Below are 21,089 nucleotides of genomic sequence, written 5' to 3'. Positions count from 1 at the left end.
GAATCAGTTAGACTTGGCATTTCAGCATTTATTGCCTGGCACAGCACTTTCACCATCATTATCTGAACAGCTTCTCATAGCTCTTGGGTGAGATGGATCAGGGTAGCCATTCCCATTCCAGGTCATTGGTCAGGCATTCAGGCCCAGAAAGAAGTGACTTACCCAAAGTCACAGAGCTGGTTGGAGAGAGCTGGGACTAGAATCCTATTTTCATGGCTCTGGGGGGGGGAAAGCCCCTGTTATGGACTGAATTATGTCCCCTACCTCCATCCATATGTTGAAGCCACTGTATTTGGAGATAAGAACCTATAGGACACCAAGACGGTTGCAATAAGATGACCAATGCAGTTAACCGGCCATTTTAACAGAAGCCAGGAATAGAGATGCGAGTATACCAGCTGAGAACCAGTTCGGACCAAAGGGAACAGAGTCAGGGCGAAATAAGAAAGGCTTTTTGGACTCCTGTGATTCTACAGGACAGAACAGTGGAGTTACTGGGCATGCTTTATCCTTCAAGGAAAGGGAAGGATGCCCCTGAAGGTGCTTCAGAGATCATCAGGGCTGCCCTTCCTTCCCTCTACAGGCGGAGAGCATACAGGCCTAGAGGGCAAGGCTCTTTCTTGGTTTCAGAGGGTGAGTCCCCCTCCTGGGTTCTGGGAGCCAGGCTGCCCAGGCCTAGAGCCTCAAGGGGCAGGGTTGCTGCAAAAAGCCACAGGGGCAGGGCTACTGTCTAAGGCCACGGGGATGACACTGATGCCCCAGCTACCTGGAAGGCAGAGCACCCAGCCAGAGGACTGACTATTCTGCAAATTTAAGATTTAGTGGATCATGCCCTGACCGTTTTGGCTCAGTGGGTAGAGCGTCAGCCTACGGACTGAAGGGTCCCAGGTTTGATTCCGGTCAAGGGCATGTACCTTGGTTACGGGCACATCCCCAGTGGGAGGTGTGCAGGAGGCAGCTGATCGATGTTTCTCTCTCATCGATGTTTCTAACTCTCTATCCTTCTCCCTTCCTCTCTGTAAAAAATCAATAAAACATATTGGATCAACCAAAGAACTGATATGCAAATGTGCATAACCCTGGGGTGGGGTGGGGTGGGGTGGGTGCTGAGAGGAGGGGGAAAAAGCGGGGGATTGGGGGACATCTGTAATACTGTCAACAATAAAAAAAAAAGATTCAGTGGTATTTGCCTTGCTAGGTTTTGGTCTTACTCTTAACCGTCACCCTTCTTTCTCATTTCTCCCTTTTGGAATGGGAATGTCTAGAACAGCTGTGGGCAATCTACGGCCCGCGGGATCTGGCCCGTTTGAAATGAATAAAACTAAAAAAAAAAAAAAAAAAAAAAAAAAAGACCGTACCCTTTTATGTAATGATGTTTACTTTGAATTTATATTAGTTCACACAAACACTCCATCCATGCTTTTGTTCCGGCCCTCCGGTCCAGTTTAAGAACCCATTGTGGCCCTCGAGTCAAAAAGTTTGCCCACCCCTGGTAGCCTATACCTCTATTTTGAAAGCAGTAACTTGCCTGGTTTTACAGGTTCACTGATGGAAGGAGATTTGGCCTCAGGATGAATCATACCTAGACCCTCACCCATATCTAATTAGGTATTTAGATGAGACACTAGACTTGTAGCTGGTGGTGGAATGGGTTAAGACTTTGGGGGCTATTGGGATGGCATGAATGTATTTTGCATGTAAGAAGGACATGCATTTTGGGGAGCAAAGGATGGACTGAACTATGTCCCCCCAAATTCCTATGTAGAAGCCCTAACCCCCAGTATGACTCTTTGGAGAAAGAACCTTTAAGAGGTAATTGACCTTGAGCAAATTAGCCTCTTAGGTCTGGTTTTCTCATCTGTCAAACAGGATACTCTTAGTACCTGCTCTAGGAAATTATGGGGCTAATGAAAAGAGATGATGTATGCAGAGTTCCTGGCACATACTGAAAGGCAATAAAGGGTAGTTCTTCTAGATTAATTAATTAAATAAATAAATAAATAAAGGGACGTTATGTGCGGAGGGCAGTGTCTGGTACTCAGGAGGGGCTATGCCAGCCTCAGTTAGAGTTATTTTCTGATTCCCGCAGAAAGTAAGCCCTCCACAGACTTTGATCCTAACCATCCCGAATTCCAGCTTCCCCTCAGTACAGCTCAAGGTCCCTTCCGCCCTAACACCCTTGTCTAGGCCACTTTCTCTGCCTGGTGCTCCAATCCTCCTCCTCCCTAGCTCGGATGTCTTCTCCCCTGGGAATCCGCTCTGCTCCCCCTCCCCCCTCCCAGTCAGAGGGGATGGCTCCTTGATTTGCGTCCTGCTAAGAAAACAACTCCACATAGCACTTAGCTCTTTGTGCCGGGTGGTTCCATTAGCCTGATGAGTGAGTGGCCTCAGGGTCACCCAAGGCGTCTAGAATAGTGCGGGACGGAGGAGCGGGCCGCTGTTCCAGCGTCAACCCGGTCCAGCTTAACTCCTGCAAGCCCAAGCCCAGGACCCTCCCAGGCCGCGCCCACCTAGAGTGGATCCTCAGCCCTGGGGGGCCAGGACTCTCCTTCCGCCGCTCAGGGTCACCTGAGCCCGCAGGGTTCCCCAGGGGTCGCGCCGGCTCTTCCCCTGACGCCCCTCCCACCCCTCCGGGCGGGGCGTCCCCTCCTCCACCCGGAGCCCCGCGGAGCTGAGGGCGGAGCATCTCTGATGGCTAAGAGCCGGCAGGGAGGCGCTGGACGGTCAGTGGGTTGCAGACGCGCCGCCGCCTGGCTGGGGTGCCGGCATGGCCGCGGGCTTGTGAGCGCGGGGCGCACGAGGGGCCGCTGCCACCATGCCCGGGGGTGTGGGCGCCGCCCGGCGCTGCCTGCTGGCGCTCGCCCTGCTGGCATGGACCAGAAGTAAGTGGCGGGGCCGGGGGCTGGGGTGAAGATGGAGGTGGGTGAGCTAGGTGGTCCAGGGACCTGGCGGTTGCCCCCCCAACCCGCAACTCCGCGGGGCTGCACCCTTCCGCCCCCAGCCCGGGAGCCCCCCGGGAGCCCGGCTTTGTTCCCACGTTGTACGCCGCCGTGGGAGGTGGGAGAAGTCCTGAGCATGCAGAAAGCGGCGGGTCCCCTCCCCGGCTTCCCTTCCTCCCTGTCTTGCCTTTTCCTCTGTTTTTTTTTTTTTTTTTTTCCTTCTTTTTTTTTCTTTCTTTCTTTCCCTGCTGTTGGCTTCTCTTTCCGCTGCTTTCCTAGTCTCTCCTCTTTTCTCCAGTCTTTGTGTGAGTGTTGTTCCTATAAATATATACTGATAAAATTGGAACCATACCATATGTACAGTTTGGTGTCTTGCATTTTCTACTTCACATAATGAGCATTTCCTACATCGTTAAGTTTTCCAAAACATGATTTTAATGACTATAAATTCCATCAAGAAATCGCAGGACTATAATCGTAAAAAAGTTAAAAATATGACTTTCATACAGACATAGGGTGAATGTGGCAAAGATTCATTGGGTTCATTCTTGAGGCAGTGAATGGAGTGGTGAAGCCAGTTCAGGAAAAGGAGTGGTACAGGCCTTGGAGGAAGAGTGTGGAAATCTTGTTCTGGGACAGATGCAAAAGTGGTCAGTGCCCCATGGGGCCAGACAACCAGATTTCTTAGTTATCTTTCTACTAGGTGAAGTCATTTGCATCTCTACGGACCAGAAATCTACAGTGAACACACACAGTCTTTTAATGAATAGTAAATAAAAACAAGTCAGACAGAGGCCCATTCCCCTAGATAACCTAGTGATCCTGGAAGGTCTCTTAAACAATGCCGCAACGTGACATCCAGAGGACATCCTGCTTTCTCATTGCCTTGTTTCCAAGTTTTGGACAATTTTTTTTAAAGATGTACTGTGCTCCTCCATTACTGAGCCTTTCGATTGCTTTCAGTATTTTTTTGCATCATAAAGATCATTTCATTCTTTAAATATTCCATTAAATATCATGTAATTCATTTTTTTTTTTTTTTTTTTTTTGCAAAGAGTCTGGACTTAGTCAGAGATACAGAATATCAAGCACTTAGCATAGTGCTCAGAAAACAGGTAATGGGTAAATGAATGCATTGCTTCAGATTTTTAGCAAAATGATGAATCTGGTGCAAGGCTAATGAGATGATTTTTAGGATATATTTTGATTGAGAACGCATTATACCAGTAATCTGAAAAGAAAGTGAATCACTCAGAATCCCATCACTGTAACAACACAGCTAGGGCCATCTTTTCTCTCATCTACTACATTCTGTGTGATTGATGTGGTTGGTTTAGACAGAATTGATTTTGGAGATCTCACCCTCACCCCCAGGAGTCCTATGGATTTAGCCTGTTTTTATGGAGACTGATTTGCCTAGGTTTGGGGAAATGACCACTTTATTAAGATTGTCTGCAGCCAGTGTTGGAGGGTGCCACTGCCTAGAACAAGTCTCTCCTCAAACAAGTTACAATTCGCCTTTCTTAAAAAAATAGGATGCCTGCCACCTACCTCCCAGGGCTGTCATGAAGATGAAGGAAAGCTGGGTGGTGAGATTGATTTGGAAAGTAGGGAGTGTCATCCAGATGCAGACTTCCCATTAGGAAGCTCAAGTTCATGTTGGGATGCTTTGTGGATTGAGAAGCAATTTCACAGTGACTCTCCCCAGTAATTCTATGAGATGGGCAGGCAGGTATCATTATTTTCATTCTATAGATGAGAAAACTGAAGCACAATTGAAATACTGCCCATGGCCTTAACTCCGGAATATGCCCAGAATCCAACCACTTCATTCCTCTCCACTGATGTAATTCTCGTCTGAGGCACCGTCATCGCTCACCAGGGCTCCTGCAAAGTCTCCAGCCTTGCCTTCTGCTTTTACTCTCCCTTCCTCCCCTCTCCCCCACCCAGCAAGCCCAACAATCTTTTAAAAACTGCATACAGATCATATTGCTCTGTATTTAAACCCTCCAGTACTTTCCAAGTCTATTTATAATAAAATCCAGACACTTTCCATGGCCTCTGTGATACCAGACCCATGGCTGTCTTGCTGACCACGTCTCCTACCAACTTCCCCCTCATTAACTAGACTCCAGCTACCTTTATCTGCTGCTGCTTCCTTGCACAGGCCAAGTCCACTTCTGCTCACGCAGGGCCATTGTGCCTGTGGTTCCTCTACCTGGGGCCTCTTCTTCCAGATCTTTGCACGACTGCCTTTTTTCTGGTCCCTCGCGTCTCAATTAAATGCCATCTTTGCTGACCATCCTGTCTAAAATAGGGATCCCTCCTTCAGTGTCTCTTTATTCCATGACCCTATTGTACCACGAGAATACTTGCGTGTTGTCCATCTCCCACCTCTAGAAGATAAACTGTGAGGAGTACAGAGCCCTTGCTACCCCTGTTGAGCACAGTATTGCCAACACCTAGTAGAGTGCCTGACCCTTAGTAAATGCTAAGAGCCTGGAATCCAGCAGGTCTCCTAATGACCCAGTATGGGGTTCTTCTCAGTCACAGTGCATGTGGCTCAGCTAGGGTGCAGAGGTCTGGGATTCCAATGGTTGTGCATCTTGTGTTGGCAGGAGGAAAAGGGGAAGGCAGCCCCCAGCCACAGCATGAACTAATAATACCTCAGTGGAAGGCTGCAGAAGGCCCTATGGGAGAAAAGGTAAGACCAAAAGCTCTCCTTTTCAGAGGCTAGAGTTGACAACATCATTCTGTGAGGGTGGGGGCCACCTACTCGACTTTCCTGGAGGCCCTATCATCACCGTTAGTTCTGTTTCTGACCCACTCTATCCTGTCTACTTGCCACTTTTGAAATCCCAGATGGGACTTTCTTTCATCGTGTGACACACTTCTAGAACTCTTTCAAATGCTATTAGTTGAGGAAATGAAAATCCACATTAATGCTGACACAAGCTAAGTGCAAGTATGTGTCAAAAATCACTGGCTCTATTGGAGTTAATTAAATATCGCCATTGTTATTTTTGCTTTGCGTAATACATGCTTCATTTTATTGATGAGGTAATGTACATAGAGAGAAAATGCTAATCCAAACCCTTCTATCCTAAATAATAAAAGGCTAATTATTACTTGCACTAACCACCAGGGGGCAGATGCTCAATGCAGGAGCTGCCCCCTGGTGGTCATTGTGCTCCCACAAGGGGAGCGCTGCTCAGCCAGAAGCCAGGCTCTCAGCTGGCCAGCGCAGCAGCGGTGGCAGGAACCTTTTCTACCTCCGCGGCAGTCCTAAGGATGTCCGACTGGCAGTTTAGGCCCACTCCTTGTCAGTCGGACATCCCCTGAGGGCTTCCAGACTGTGAGAGGACGCAGGCCGGGCTGAGGGACTCCCTTCGCCCCCCCCCCCCCACCCCGTGCATGAATTTCATGCACTGGGCCTCTAGTATATATATAAAAGATTAAGCGACTGTTACGACCAGCCGGTAGCTATGATGTGCACTGACCACCAGGGGGCAGACGCTCAATGCAGGAGTTGCCCCCTGGTGGTCAGTGTGCTCTCACAGCCAACCTCCTGTGGTCCCTCAAACCCTCCCCCCCTCCCCGCCTCCTGGCCAGCAGGCCCCACTAGCCGGCCAGGCCTAGGGACCCCACCTGTGCACGTTTTCGTGCACCAGGCCTCTAATTTTTTAATAAGAGTTCAGGTGGGGACCCAGGACTCACTGGGCAATGTATATCTTAACATTCAATAGGCATCTTGGGCCACAACACCAGCAAGTGCACAGGCTCTGTCAAGGAGCTTGGGAATATGTCAGAAAACGCTATCCTGTGCCTGCAGAGAGGGCCTGTGCATCTAGGATATTCTCTGTGGCTCTGGCTTTACATGGGAGAGCTAGACAGGAAGATGTGATTGTTGACCTCCCACTTTGTGAACTCTGTTTCCTCATTTAGAAAATAGGGCTGAGAGGGAATAAGAAGGAAGAGGGCTCGGGAGCAGGGGTAGTGAATAAGATCCCTTTGGGTTCAAAGGATCAGTGATTTATTGGGCAACATCTGAGCGCAAGATTACAGTAGCAGAGAGAGGAGAGAGCTATGTCAGATAAGACTTCAGACTTTGTGGCTTTTGAGTCTAGAAAGGTAAACAGAGAGGAACAATGCCTAGAATCCTTACAGTTATGGTTAGAGTAATACAGACATGTCAAAAAAAAATGCTCCAATGTGTATTTGCTAAGAAAACTTACAGAGAAAATGTTAGGATAAATCAAAACAAGTAACATTTTTCCTTAAACACAATGAGTGCATGGGATTCACTTCATCAAAAAGTAAGAAAGGCTGAAAATAGCTTCAGGAAAAGTCTAGACAAATTAATGGATGACCAGCCTTGAGCAGGTTATTTTTAAAAATTAGTCCAGCCCACCCATTATTACCGAGCGCTGCCTCTGACACTCTTTGTAGAGGCTTCTCTGTTCTTTCCAGATGTGGGATGCCTGGCATCCTCAGGAAGGGTTTGAGAAACAAGTGGCGTGCCAGATCCTGTCTTTGTTCCCAGCCATTGTCTGCCCAGAATCTGGGTCATTGCATTTTATACAAATAGTCAGCACAGTGCCTGGCACCATAAGTATTTTTTGAATGAACAAATGAAAGGATGGAGAGAGGGAGGGAGAGAGAGAGAGAGAGAGATGGAAAGAGAGAGGGAGGAAAGGTGGGTTTCACTCATGCCTCTTATTCTCATTTACATAATTTATTCATCAAACATCTTGAACACTCACTGTATAATAAATATCATACTAGATCTTAACGAGGATGCAATACATAGGATAGCTTTCCAATACCTGGTGGAGCTGAAGACCTATTTAATCCAGCACTGAAGTGAAAGGAATTTTCACCCTTCTCTAGGGTCAATATACGAGTGGGTCAGCACCCTAGGAGAGGTGACGTCGCCCATTCCAAGCGCACACAGTGGAGTTGCAAGGGAAAAGCTGGGTAAAGCTGGACCGGGAAGCTGTGTAGATCCTTGCAGTGCTGCTTCATTGTTTTGCTTGAAATGTCTCCTGGAAACAAGGAACATCATCTTTTAAAAATATCAGTGTCTGAGCATCTTCCAGACCAGAAAGAAATATATTTGGATGGCCCACTTAAAGATAAATATTTGCCCTCCTGTTGCAGCTTGTGTCTCTGTTGGGGAGGGGAGACAGTACTTCGATTTTTATCAGCTTTCCTTTTTTGTGTGGGCTGTCACATGGCCACCTGCCTCTTGGATAAGAGGATTGCTGCAGCTCTGTCACCATGTGCTCATTCTCAGATAACCACTTGGGACTGTGTCCCTGAAGCCTAATGTGATTGCACAGGGCTCTTGCTCCAGAACTCCCCAGAGTGAAGTGGCAAAGGACCAGCAACCAGAATAGACACGCGTTGGCAGAGCTGAAGCAGGACACCAGAAACAGAGAAGTGAATCCCTTAGTGGAAAGCTATTGGGCAAACATCCACCTAACTTCCTCTCCCCATAGTTTTGAAATGTACTTCTTAAGAGAAGTCAATAGGACAAATTAGCCAAGAAAAAAAGCAAAGGACAGGGTTGCTCAAGCATCCTGGATCAGAAAGTTCAGGTCTCAGCAGAGCCCTGAAGGGGTTGCCCAGGACTCTAATGGGAAGTAGGTTTTGAGGCAAAGAACAGGAAGAAATGTGCTTGGAAGAGGCAGAGCCCCAACCAAAAGTGGCTGAGGAAGTACGTGACCTACTTTCTCAGACACCACAATGAAGGTTTTAGGTTCACCTTTAAAGGGGTAGAGACTTCACTCTAGTAGAGCTTATTGGATTGAAAGAGACTTCAAGAGCTTATCAGTGTCTTGGTATCAAGTTAGAAAGTATATATTTAAAATACCCCAGAGAATTGGTGCTGTTTTAAACAGATTTAAATATGTAAATTTCCTGATTTAAATAAATAAGCCTTCCTTCAAAAATAGTTTACCCACCCTATGTTGAATTGTTGAAGCATGGAAGTTTGTTTTGACTTCCGATTTTTAGTTTCTTTGAAAGTGTCCACAATAATGAGGTAAAAAGAGATAAAAGCCCATTTCTTAAGCAATGATAAAAACAGAAAATTACACAAAGGAAAATAAAATTAGCCAATAATCCCATTGCCTGGAAGTAACTATGGTAACTTATTGGTTTAGGTTTTTTCTCTCTCTACTTTTTCCTTTTATAAAAGTATATTTAAATAAAATATATAGTGTTATATTTTGAGTCTTTGTGCCTAATCATTATCATGTATAGCTTCTTGATAATTTAGAAATTATTTAAATGATTGTCTAGTACTATGTCATATGAATGGATCATTGTTTATTTACCCATTCTCCTATTTGGACATTTAGGTTATATTTCATTATTCAGGGTTGTAATTAATGAACATCCTTCTATATAATAAACCTTTGCCCATTCTTCCATTTGTTCCTTCCAGACATAGTCTTATATTACTGGGTCAGAAGGTCTAAACAGTTAAAACTCTTAGTCCATACTGTCAAATATTTTCCAGAGTTGGTGGTGTCAATTTGAATTCTCACTGGTAGGTATGAGAGTGCCCACTTTATAGTGTGCTCTGTTGCACTCTATGATTCATGGTTTTAAAAATCTGTCACTTTGATTTCTTTTAAAGGTATTTAAAAAAAATAGAGGTGGGTAGTTACTAGTGACGTTGAACATACTTTCTTGTATGATATCGTAAATGACCTATGCTGGGTGTATAACAACTTTAGGCATCAGCAAATTTGCTCTAGTATGTAAAATGTATCTTCTTTTGGACTTATAAAACCTTAGTTTGAAGTGCTCCTAGTTGTCTCCTCTGAGATGACTGGGGTATTTATTTAAACTGGGAGCCAAAACACAATAATGTAAAATGAGAACGCATTATGAAGGGGCTTTCCCTGGTATTTTAGATAATAGCCACCATGTACTGGGGGCTTCCTATATGCAGATAAATTCTTTGCATTCACTCTGCCACTTAATCCTTCTGAGAGCCCTGTACGTTTGACTATTATTATCTGTTTTATAAGTAAGGAAACTGAGTTGTAGGCGGGTTTAGGAACATGCCCCAGTTCACACATCACAGCAGTGCCAGAGTCAGCACTTGAATCCAGATCTGACTCCGCACAGAATTTGCTGCTGAAGATCACGTTTTCCAGCATTTGCCTTTATGAGATCTGCATGCAAGCACTTACAGCACATTTCAGCTCGGAGTTTCTTTCCTTTGTCTTTTAGGCACAGGCAGATGGGGGAGGGGAATTGGTCCTTCTGGGATTGCAGCTATTTTATGTTTGGGCTGGGAATGCAGTTGACCCTTTCCCGTTCACTTCCTGTGGATCAATGTCAGAGGGCTGAGCTAGATCCTGTGTGTGTGCCTGGGAGCCTCCACCCTGCTTTTAGGAACTGACATTTTTTTGTTGTTGCTTTTAGCATCCACTCAAAGCTGAGCTCAGGGTAATGGCCGAGGGGCGAGAGCTGATCCTGGACCTGGAGAAGAATGAGTAAGTGGAGTCCTCCTTTGTCTAAAATGAAACAATTCACTTCCGTGTCGATGCCGGACACAGGTGCTGCTGTTTTGGAAGGATTGAAGGAAGCGGTTAGCGAAGTGACCCAGGCTCTCAATCTGTGGTTTCTTTGTGCAGATCCTCTCGCAAAGACAGTGTTTCCACAATCTCTTGACTTGCTGTGAAATTGCTAGACTGTTTAATGGGCTGTATTTCCGGGGCTGCTTCTTAGAGTTTACTGTGTGTGTGTGTGTGTGTGTGTGTGTGATGAGGGAGGGATGGTCTGGAGGACTCCAGCAGCTGTCTCACTAGCTGCATCACAGGGCATGGCAGGAACTAAAGGAGATTAGAGGAGAGCAGAGAGGAGAGAGGCAAAGCGGAGGGCTCTGAGATTTGCACCTTCAACCCTGGCTGCTCTATCTGTTCGGGGTCGGCTAAATCCGAGATTCTGCCAGTAGGGGCATGGTCAGCAGTCTCCTGGCTTCTTTGGGCTGGTTCTTCCATCTTTCTAACCGCATTCATCTTGGGTGGTGGCCTGAGTCAGAAATATTTCCACATTGATTTGCCATCAAGCACAGTTATATCTTGATTCATGTTATGGAGCAGGTGAATAGATCATGCCTGTTGCCTGTTCTTGGGCCATTCCCAATCTGCTTGGCCGCTGGAGAGCTCTCCTTCATTGGCCCAGAGACCACGGAGGCCTTTGGTCTTTCCCCGCCAACGGTCCCCCTTTGATGCTGCCACACAGACCTTGCAGATAAGGCTGCCGGGCTCAGACAACTGCCCATCTCTTCTTGGCAGCCACCCCGGAAGCAGATGAGTAATCAAACGTGTTACTGCCAAGAAAGGGATGGATGGGGCCTTCCATAACCATAAGGATGGGAAGACTGCTGAGCTTGGGTGGAAAGTGAGAACATAAATTATTCCAAATTTGGGCTTTTGGTCCCTTGCGAAAGGAGGATGGATGGAGTCGGAAGTGTGGCAGAAGTGAGACTTGAGCACGCGCAGTAATGCAGCTTCATCCACGTCTTTCCTCTGCTTAAGGCGTTAGACATCTCAGTCATTTTTGCTTGACTGAGAATATGTTCTAGAACAGTGGTCGGCAAACTGCGGCTCGCAAGCCACATGCGGCTCTTTGGCCCCTTGAGTGTGGCTCTTCCACAAAATACCACGTGCGGGCGCACGTACAATGCGATTGAAACTTCGTGGCCCATGCACAGAAGTCGGTTTTGTGGAAGAGCCACACTCAAGGGGCCAAAGAGCCGCAGCTTGCCGACCACTGTTCTAGACTATGAACTAGAATGTGTTCTTTTTTTTTTTTTTAAATATATTTTATTGATTTTTTACAGAGAGGAAGGGAGAGAGATAGAGAGTTAGAAACATCGATGAGAGAGAAACATCGATCAGCTGCCTCCTGCACATCTCCTACTGGGGATGTGCCCGCAACCCAGGTACATGCCCTTGACCGGAATCGAACCTGGGACCTCTCAGTCCGCAGGCCGATGCTCTATCCACTGAGCCAAACCGGTTTCGGCAAGAATGTGTTCTTTTTGTCCCATTTCCCTGGAACAGACCTGGCTGCCTCTGTCCCAGAGGGTGCCGGCTCTGCATGCATGCCTGGGATTTCTCCTTGCATGGTCTTTCCTTTGTCCTGCAGGAAAAGGCCATTAGAGGGTCTGTTCTTGACAGTCTCTCTCAGGGCTCTGCTTCACTTTCTCATGGTCCCAGCCCTCTAGCTCTGGGCTAAATGCTCTCTGTTGCCACTCAGTCTAATCTGCTCCATTCTGCCCCCAACTGGAGTATCTGACCCTCCAGCTTCCTCTGGGCAGTCCGAGTGGTGGGGTTGCTGTCATGGGCACATCCTTAGGAGTTGGACTTGCCAAGTAGGGATCCCAGCACTCGTCCTTCCCTCCTATTTTGGAGCCTTTGTAAGAGGTCATAGGAAGTTGTAGTGGGAAGACACTGAGTACGACTGTCTTATGTGTGGATGCAGAAACTTCAGCTCAGAGAGGGGTAGACACTTATCTAAGGCCACACAGCAGGTAAGCGAGAGAGGTGAGAGTAGGATCCTCTGTGTTTTTGGCTTGGACCTGAAATTAAGGAGAGCGCGTGGATGTGGTTCTATTGTGTATTGCTCTGAGCAGCTCTCTGGCTTCCCAGTGAGCGGCAGGGGCCTGGATGTGGTTCCTGGGCTCCTTGAGTTGGCAGGAGGCAGGAGGCTTGACAAAAATGGAAACGGCAGCGTCAAGCACTATGACCTCATCAGGTATCCCTGGGGGACAGCTTCCTGCTATTTTCGTCTAAATTGGGCTTTTTGTTTTTGAACATGTGTTAGTAAGCGGAACTCCAACTGCACACGACTTCCTATTGTGTTTATTTCCCAAAGCCGCCTCATTCATGGTGCGTGCGAGGCCAGATGCAAAACAGCTTGGGGGTGGGGATGATGCTTTTCTGATTTTTCAAATCTCTCTGTTAAAGTTTTTATAATCCTATGATATTTGAGGGGAAACTGGGCCCTGTGCTAAGCGACTTCTCAGTCTGTTTTTTAAGTTCCTCAATTGATTCATTAATTTTTTTTTCATCTTCTATGCATCCATAGCAGTGCAGGCACCAGTGTCAGTACTGGGGATATAGCTGTGAATAAAACAGTTTGGTCCTTATGGGGCTTATAGTCTGCTGGTGAGAACAGTAAGCAGATAAACAAGTGAATGTGTAGTATGTCTGGTGACAAGTGCTATGGAAACAAAGGAACATACGGGCTCAGAGAGCAGGGATGGGGAGGGAGAAGGGCTTGGTGGTGAATTGGTATTTATGTCAAGACCTGAAGGAGATGAGAAAATGAGCCATGTGGATGGCTAGGGGGTGGCTCAGGGGTCCTCAAACTACGGCCCGCGGGCCACATGCAAATACAAATATTGTATTTGTTCCCCTTTTGTTTTTTTACTTCAAAATAAGATATGTGCAGTGTGCATAGGAATTTGTTCATAGTTTTTTTTTAAACTATAGTCCGGCCCTCCAACAGTCTGAGGGACAGTGAACTGGCCCCTTGTTTAAAAAGTTTGAGGACCCCTGGATGGCTATTCCAAGGAGAAGGGACAGCCAAGTTCAAAGGCCCTAATAGATTATGAAGGTTTCTTCTCTCCCTTCCCAACCGCTATACATTTCCCCCTACATTGGACTCTTGGGCGCCCTGGGGAGCTGTGGGCAAGAGCTTCTGGCACTCTGAGGGGAGAGAAGACATTTCTAATGTCTTTTTCATCATGCTGAGGTGTCTGGACTTCTCCCATCAAATCAAAGCCCACGTGCTAATGCATGGCCCAAAATAGCAATGAGCAGGCCTTTAATGGAATTTGCACATGAAGAGATTGCCAAGAATGGTGAGGATGGAGGAGCATGGGGGATGGGCCAGGAGAGAGGGAGGGGCCTTTAGCTCAGGCAGCAGATACCCAAGGTGCCTTAGTTCAATAGCATGGCAGCTGGCAGTGATTTTCTGCTGTGAAGCAACTCAGAATAAACAATGATGTTTATCTACTCAGTGCATAAGCATCGCAGAGATAATCTGCATTTGGCTTTCCTGTCAGATAGTCCTGGGTTCAGGTCCCAGCTCTCCCACCTCCTGGCTGGATGTCCTCTCTAAACCTCAGTTTCCCTATCTGGGGTATTATGAAAGTCATATGCTCTAGAGCCATGAAGATAAAATGAGATGGTTCATGTAAAGGACCGAGCATAGTGCCTTGATCATATTATATACTCAGCAAATGGTAGCTACTGTGATTTCTCACGAGTGTCTTATTTTTTTTTCTCACTCGTGTCTTTTTTCATTGCAACATGCTCATTGTAAAACATTTAGCAATACCCAAGTATAATAAGTAAAAGAATGAAAGTCTCCTATCCACAAGAAGAATCCACTGTTAACAATTTTGGTGAGCATACCTTGGACCTTTTCTATGCGTGTGGGAATCTGCACATAGACACTCATAGACACAGTCGCACAGAAGCACACACACACGGGCTGCTGTTTTTGTTGGGAAGGGAGGAGCAGAAATGAGATTATACTATACATATTGGTCCACACCTGTTTTTTTTAGACTCAGCCATATGTCATGAAGGTAGTACACTGCTCTAATGGAGTATATATTACATTGTTTTATATTTATTCACACATATACATGTAATTTGCAAATATTGGTGCATAGCTGTTGTTATGAGACCCTTACTTGTGGTTAGGGCAGTGTGATATAGTACTGAGCTCAGAGGCAGACACGTGGAATCGGTCAAGAAGCCATTTGGCCCTTCTGAGCCTCAAATTTCTCGTCTTTCAAATGGGGGTTTTGTCCCAGTTGGGTTTTAAGAGCTACTACCGTTCCACCTATTTAAAGGATACCATGCAAGTGGAAAAATGGAAAAGAAGCATAGAGTTTGCTCTCCATTCATGGAGACATCCCTGGAAAGAGGGGGCAGTGGGATAAAGGAAAATCGCCTCCAAACCATGGACCTTGAAGTTGAGGATGAGCTACTAGTTTAGGCAACATAAACACGAGAAGGGAAATTACAGAGAAGAAATTATGGTGCTGTTTCCACAAGCCACAGTTTGGAGGCATGCATCCATAATGTTTTTTCTCCATGTAATTTTCCCTATGCTCTGAGGACTGGCTCATCAACCCAGAGACCATAATGGACATAAAACAACAACAACAAAAACTTGTTTGTTGAAATGAAATGGAACCTTGCTGAGCTGTCGGCATCTGGGGAGAGGCACACCTCAGGGAGTATAGGCCTTGTCTTTCTTCCCTTCTCCTTTCTTCACTTTTTCTCAAGAGGAGGGCACACTGAACTCTTGAACCAGCTTGCAGGATGCTCATTGGGCTGCATTACTAGAGGTCAGGGTCACTACATTAACTACATTGTAAGGTCACCTTCAAAGGCAAATGAACAGCTCAACTAGTGGGCACTGAGCCCAGAGGATCTCTTTCCATATGCTTCTCTCTGCTTGTCTCTTACACACATTCTGGAACTCTCATCTCTTCACTCTACTGCCCTCCCTTAGAGTCCAAATGATGATAAGATTTGGGTTTTGGCTTGGAAAAGGGACAGCTGTCCTTTGGTCTCACCCCATTCATTGTGCTTCAGGCCTGGCTAAAGACAGATCCTGTTTGCATCAGTCTCGCTAATAAGAATGGATATTTATTTTCTCCTGTGTGTGTATATCTACCTCCAGACCTCCTGAGGAACAGTAATTGTCAAAGCAGAATGGGGGCATTTAGAGGTTTGCTGATCCTAGTACTCACCATTACTTCTGACTTGAATCTCTCTTCATAGCTCTGACTTTTTTAAAAAATATATATTTTATTGATTTTTTTACAGAGAGGAAAGGAGAGGGATAGAGAGTTAGAAACACTGATGAGAGAGAAACATCGATCAGCTGCCTCCCGCACACTCCCCACTGGGTATGTGCCCGCAACCAAGGTACATGCCCCTGACCGGGATCGAACCTGGGACCCTTGAGTCCGCAGGCCAAAGCTCTATCCACTGAGCCAAACCGGTCAGGGCATATATCTCTGACTTTTTATCTGTCCCTCAGAGATCCTCTAGGGAAGGAGACTGCTTTTGTTGGCTTGGAAATCAGGCTACCACCTGGAAAACTAAGTCATTTGTGATTTAGCTCCCTCATTTTCTCCTTTTCCCCCCTCATTTTCTCCTTTCCCCCTCCATCCTATTTGAGTTGTACAGTACTGAGGAGCAGAGAAGGGGAGAGCTAACAGACAGGAGAGGAGTTTCACAGCACTAGACAGGATGGATTAGCTCTCACCTCTTCTACTACACTTCACTGCCAAGTAGGCCTGGCGGAAATATGAAGCCCATCCTGAGCAAAACCCTGCATACCGCCCGGGCCTGGAGCTCCCTCCGCCCCCACCCTCCCAGCTTCCCCTGGCATCAGTAGTCCACTTTAGCACCTTATCTAGGACTAGGAAAAAGGACCACTCCCTTTGTCCCTCTCTTGTCAGGAGCTTCATTTGTTTTTGGCAAAATTCAGTGTCCTGGATCAAAGAGAAGCTTAAGAAAGGCTTAGGACAATATCCCAATGCTTTTGGGAAACCATGTTTCACTGAGTTGCATTTAAATGAGTCGCACACATATGGATTACATTTCACTTAAAATACACATGGCTTAAGAAATTAGAGGATATCATTCTTTAACCAAGTACTTGGCAGATCTCAAGTATTCATAATGTTTTCCCAAACTCAGCACGCAGCTGGCCTCCCCACTCCCTGCAGCTGAGGTTGTCCAACCCAGGGAGACCGGTGCCGAGGAAACAGTTGGATGGATGGGTGGGGACACCAGAATTTGATGAGAGCTGCCTGTGAGTGTTGGAAGCTTTTTTCAAATATTGTTTTTGAAGTATGAGCAACTGAATTAACCCTGCCGCATTGACTCAGAGGCGGTGAGTGCGTGAGTGAATTTGAATTCTGAGTGCTGTGCTTGGCTGGCACCTTGACCCTGAGAGACCCTGTGGTCCAGTTTGAGATGCCATTCCCAATGCTGGCTTTGCAGACAGAGGTTAATTCCATTTCTAGTTCTCATAATGTCCAGGACCTCTGAAGTCACAGACCAAGTGGATTGCCAGCCGATCTGATGTGATCTTCGTACAGGCCAAATTCTCAACCTTCCTGCTGCCTAAACAGAATCCCCATTATTTCTAAATCATTAGAAAAATGATGTTACTTTCATAGGTTCCATTGCATAAACTCGGTCTCAGTAATTAGGACTGGTGATCGGCAGGGGTGCAGCTATACAGGTGCTGGAAGAGAGGACCAAGAAGCATCCGGAATTGAAATAACCTAGGTGTGTTGACTCTGAAGGCCGTGAGCACATAAACCCCAAACCCCATAATCCATAGAGCAAAACAGGCGTGGGCTTTGGTGCCAGAGCGACCCAGATTGAATTCTGAACACTGGCACTTCCTGGTTGGTTGGCCTTCAGCCAATCACTTGGCCTCCGAATGTTATTTCTTCACCTGTGTTCACGATAACACTCCTCAGTGAGCATTTACCGAGAGCTGTCACTGTGCAGAGGCAGTTCACACTCTGTCTTATTTAATCTTCACGGCAGCCTTTCGAAGGAGATATTATTGATTCTCACATTTTATAAATAAAGACACTTCGTGTGAGGAATTCAGGTCATTTACCCAGTGTCAGCCAGAGCCAAGAGTTCAACTCAGGTCTACCCGCCACTTACTATATTCTACTGCCTCATAGGAAATAGACATTAATACCTTCATGGCAGGGTGGGGTAGGCTGAAAAAATACCCCCCCCCCCCACTGTCCTAAGATAGCCACATTCTAATCCCTGAGGCTGTGCTACCTTATATGGCAAAAAAGAGACTTTGTCAGTGTGACTAAATTGAGAATCTCGAGAAGGGAGATTATCAGGGGTTGTCTGGGTGACCTCTGTATGAGCGGAGACAGGAGGACTTGCCCATAGTTAGAGAAGAAGGCAATGCTGACCTTGGAGGCAGAGACTGGAGTGTTAAAGCCACAAGCCAAGGAATGCTGGGAGTCACCGGAAACGGGAAGAGGCAAGGAATAGAGTCACCCACAGGGAGATTTCAGCTCAGTAATACTGATTTCATGCTTCTGGTCTCCAGAACTGAGGGAGAATAGCTTTCTCTTGTTTTAAACCACCAAGCATGTGTAATTTGTTACACAGCAGCCACAGGAAACGCATACGTGGGTGTGTGAGGTTTAGAGATAATGTAGTACAGTACCTGGCAAATAACAAGCAGTTTTTCAAGATGTGCTAACATTCATTAATGCCACGTTAAGAACGTGTTTTCTGAAGTGTCTTGGTGATGCAAAACATTGCGAGTGTCCCCTGTGACTGTCTTCAGATAGGAAAGTGACAACAGAAAAACATATTGACAAATAGTACGTGGGGTTATCGTTCATCAGCATTTCCCAAGTTCCGGGTCATGCGTGCACGCTGACGCTCCGTCTACCTTCGAATTCTGGCTGAGGAATGGGGGTCAGATATGCATAATGATGTCATCAATCATGGTGACAGCTGCAGTGTAGGAGATGCCTCTGTAGCAGGCCCTGTTCTGAAGTGCAAGTGCCCATATTAGCTCTATTTGGCAGATGGGGATCCTGAGGCGTGGAGCCACGTGACTTGCTCAAGGTCACCTGGATGGGAAGGGCAGAGCCAGGCTCTTAGCCATGGCCTTACATTGCCTTTCAGATGCCTGTCCTTGCTGTTCTTCTGTGTATGCTGTTCTTCCGTTAGCGCTAGCGTTACTTCTCCATTATTCTGCCCTTCCTCTTTTCTTTCCTTCTTCCTTCCCTAGGCCCTGGTTAGAATTTGGCTTCCAGTGTCCTGTAGTGGTGTAATCCAGGCAGGCCGGATCCAGAGCCTGGCGCCTGGTGCCCACTGGTGATAACGCGTTGGCAAGTTGCTTCACCTTTGCATGTCTCAGTTTCCTCATCCCCGTGATGGGGCTAATAACAGTGGCCTATGTCAGATGTCGTGTGAATTTGCTAATGTAATGCTCTTAAAGGACTTATACCATGCCTGGTACACTGAGAGCCCAATAAAATAGTCACTATACTTGTATTTTGTGGGGTTGGAAAAACATGTAAGAATGAAGTAAGAGGGAATTCCCCCTGAGTTGGTTTCCAAATGTAATTAGAAGACTTGACCTTAAAACCCATTGCCCCCGGGAGGAAGCTCGCTTCTGCTCTGCAGCCAGTGCCCAGGTTGACCTCATCGTATCTCAAGAATACAGCATTGCAGGGTCCCCCGGGCCAAACTGTATCTCTTCTCTGTGCCTGCGGAATCAGTGCCCGGTCCCGCCCTTGGCAAGTCCCTGAACTGTACGATAAGGAGTCAGGATCTGTTCCCCGGTTCCGGCTCGCTCTCCTTCCAGGGACCCACAGCCAGGGCTGCCTTTGTAGCCAGGAAGGATGTCCACGGTTTTCTTTTGTCTCCAGCTTATTTCTCCTGGCGGCCCTTCAGCAGGAGTGCAGGGTAAATGAATGGGAGGAAGCTGTCAGCTGGCCTGTCGGCCTTAGATGGACCCTTGTCCGAGTGCAGGGAAGCTGTGCACTCGGAGGAAGTCGGGAGTTTATTCTTGAGTCTGAGGGTTCCTTTACTGTCAGGCTGTGCACCTTCAGGGAATGAGAGCTGGCGTGCAGTGAGTGAGCATTTACATGAGCGGACTATTTTACATAGATTTTTTTTTAACCCTACGTATATTTACCCAAATAGGGATATACGGTATCCTCAGTTTATAGCCTTTGTTTTTTCACTTGGAAATACAGCCTGGACAATCCCAAATCATTTTAAAAAAATTTGACATGAGAACTTTTGGGACTGTTTGAAAACTTTGATAATAAAATTCTAGAAAAAAATTGCGCAAATAATAGAGTTTTAAAATAAATCAGCTCATACTTTATATACTATTCTGTAACTTGCTTTTTCATTATTTATCTTTAATATCTTTTTATGTATAACATTTACTAGTATAGGCCTGTTTTATTCTTTTTAATGGCAACATAGGATTCCATTGAATGGATGACCAAAATGTATTAATTTATCTTTCACGGACAGTTAGGCTCCCAACTTCTTGCTATTACAAATAATGCTGCAGCAATAGGCTTATCCATAATCGTTAAGCACATTTGCAAGTATTTCTGTAGGATTGAGAGAAGTAGCGTTGCAAAGTCAAATAGCATATGTGTTCCCTTTTTTTCCTTCACTTTCAGAAACAGTGCTGGAGTGAACACTCTTGTATTCTTTGGAAGGTCTTACCTATAGTGTAAGAGATGCCTGCTATAGAGGCATTTGCTAGATGTGAGTCACTGGGTCACACCTCCTAGATGTGAATCATTGGGGCAAAGGAAATTTACATGGAACACATAGGAAGATTAAGGCACGTTACCTTTGGTTTCTCTCTAAATTACATCTCATCACCTTTATTTAGATAACTTGCTTCACGTACTATTACCAGTGGTTGACTTTGTAGTTTGGGCAGACTAAACCCAAGCTCTCCTGCATTAAAAAAAAAAATCAAACATCACAAATAGCTTTATTGATATATAACTTAGATACCATATACTTCATCCACTTAAAGTACACAACTCAATATATTTTTAGTTTATTTACAGAGCTGTGCAACCCCACCATACTCCGGTTTTTGAACATTTTCATCGCTCTGAAAAGAGCCATCAGCAGTTATGAGTTGAATGTGTGCCCCAAATTCATATGTCAAAGTCCTAACCACTAAGTGCCTCAGAGTGACCTTATTTGGACATAGAGTTATTGTGGATATAATTAGTTAAAATGAACTCATCCTGGAGAAAGGTGCTCCCTAATTCAGTATGACTGATGTTCTTATAAAAAGGGGAATTTAGACACAGACATGCACACAGGGCGAACTCCATGTGAAGATTAGAGTTATGCTGCCACAGCCAAGGCACCACCAGCAGCTGGGAGAGGAGCCCAGAACAGATCCTCCCCGAGAGCCTTTGGAGACAGCATGGCCCTGCCAACACCTTGATCTTGGACTTCCAGCCTCCAGAACTGTAAGACAATAAATTTGTTTTTTTAAAACCACATAGTTTGTGGTACTTTGGTTAGG

General features: G+C 46.1%; 1 protein-coding gene across 1 annotated transcript in view; it reads left to right on the top strand.

Annotated features, from left to right (window-relative positions):
* The first annotated feature begins 2,679 nt into the window (after window positions 1-2,679).
* The window catches only part of ADAM19 (ADAM metallopeptidase domain 19), an 81,705-nt gene continuing 63,295 nt past the window's right edge, over window positions 2,680-21,089 (top strand). The window contains exons 1-3 of the mRNA XM_081093512.1: window positions 2,680-2,882; window positions 5,558-5,643; window positions 10,383-10,453. Coding sequence (XP_080949638.1) covers window positions 2,816-2,882; window positions 5,558-5,643; window positions 10,383-10,453 — 224 coding nt within the window. The 5' untranslated portion in view covers window positions 2,680-2,815. The remainder of the gene's footprint in view (window positions 2,883-5,557; window positions 5,644-10,382; window positions 10,454-21,089) is intronic.

The sequence above is a fragment of the Myotis nattereri genome, assembly GCF_964212035.1.
Source record: "Myotis nattereri genome assembly, chromosome: 5".
Lineage (NCBI taxonomy): Eukaryota > Metazoa > Chordata > Mammalia > Chiroptera > Vespertilionidae > Myotis > Myotis nattereri.
This window is presented reverse-complemented; position numbering and strand designations above follow the sequence as displayed.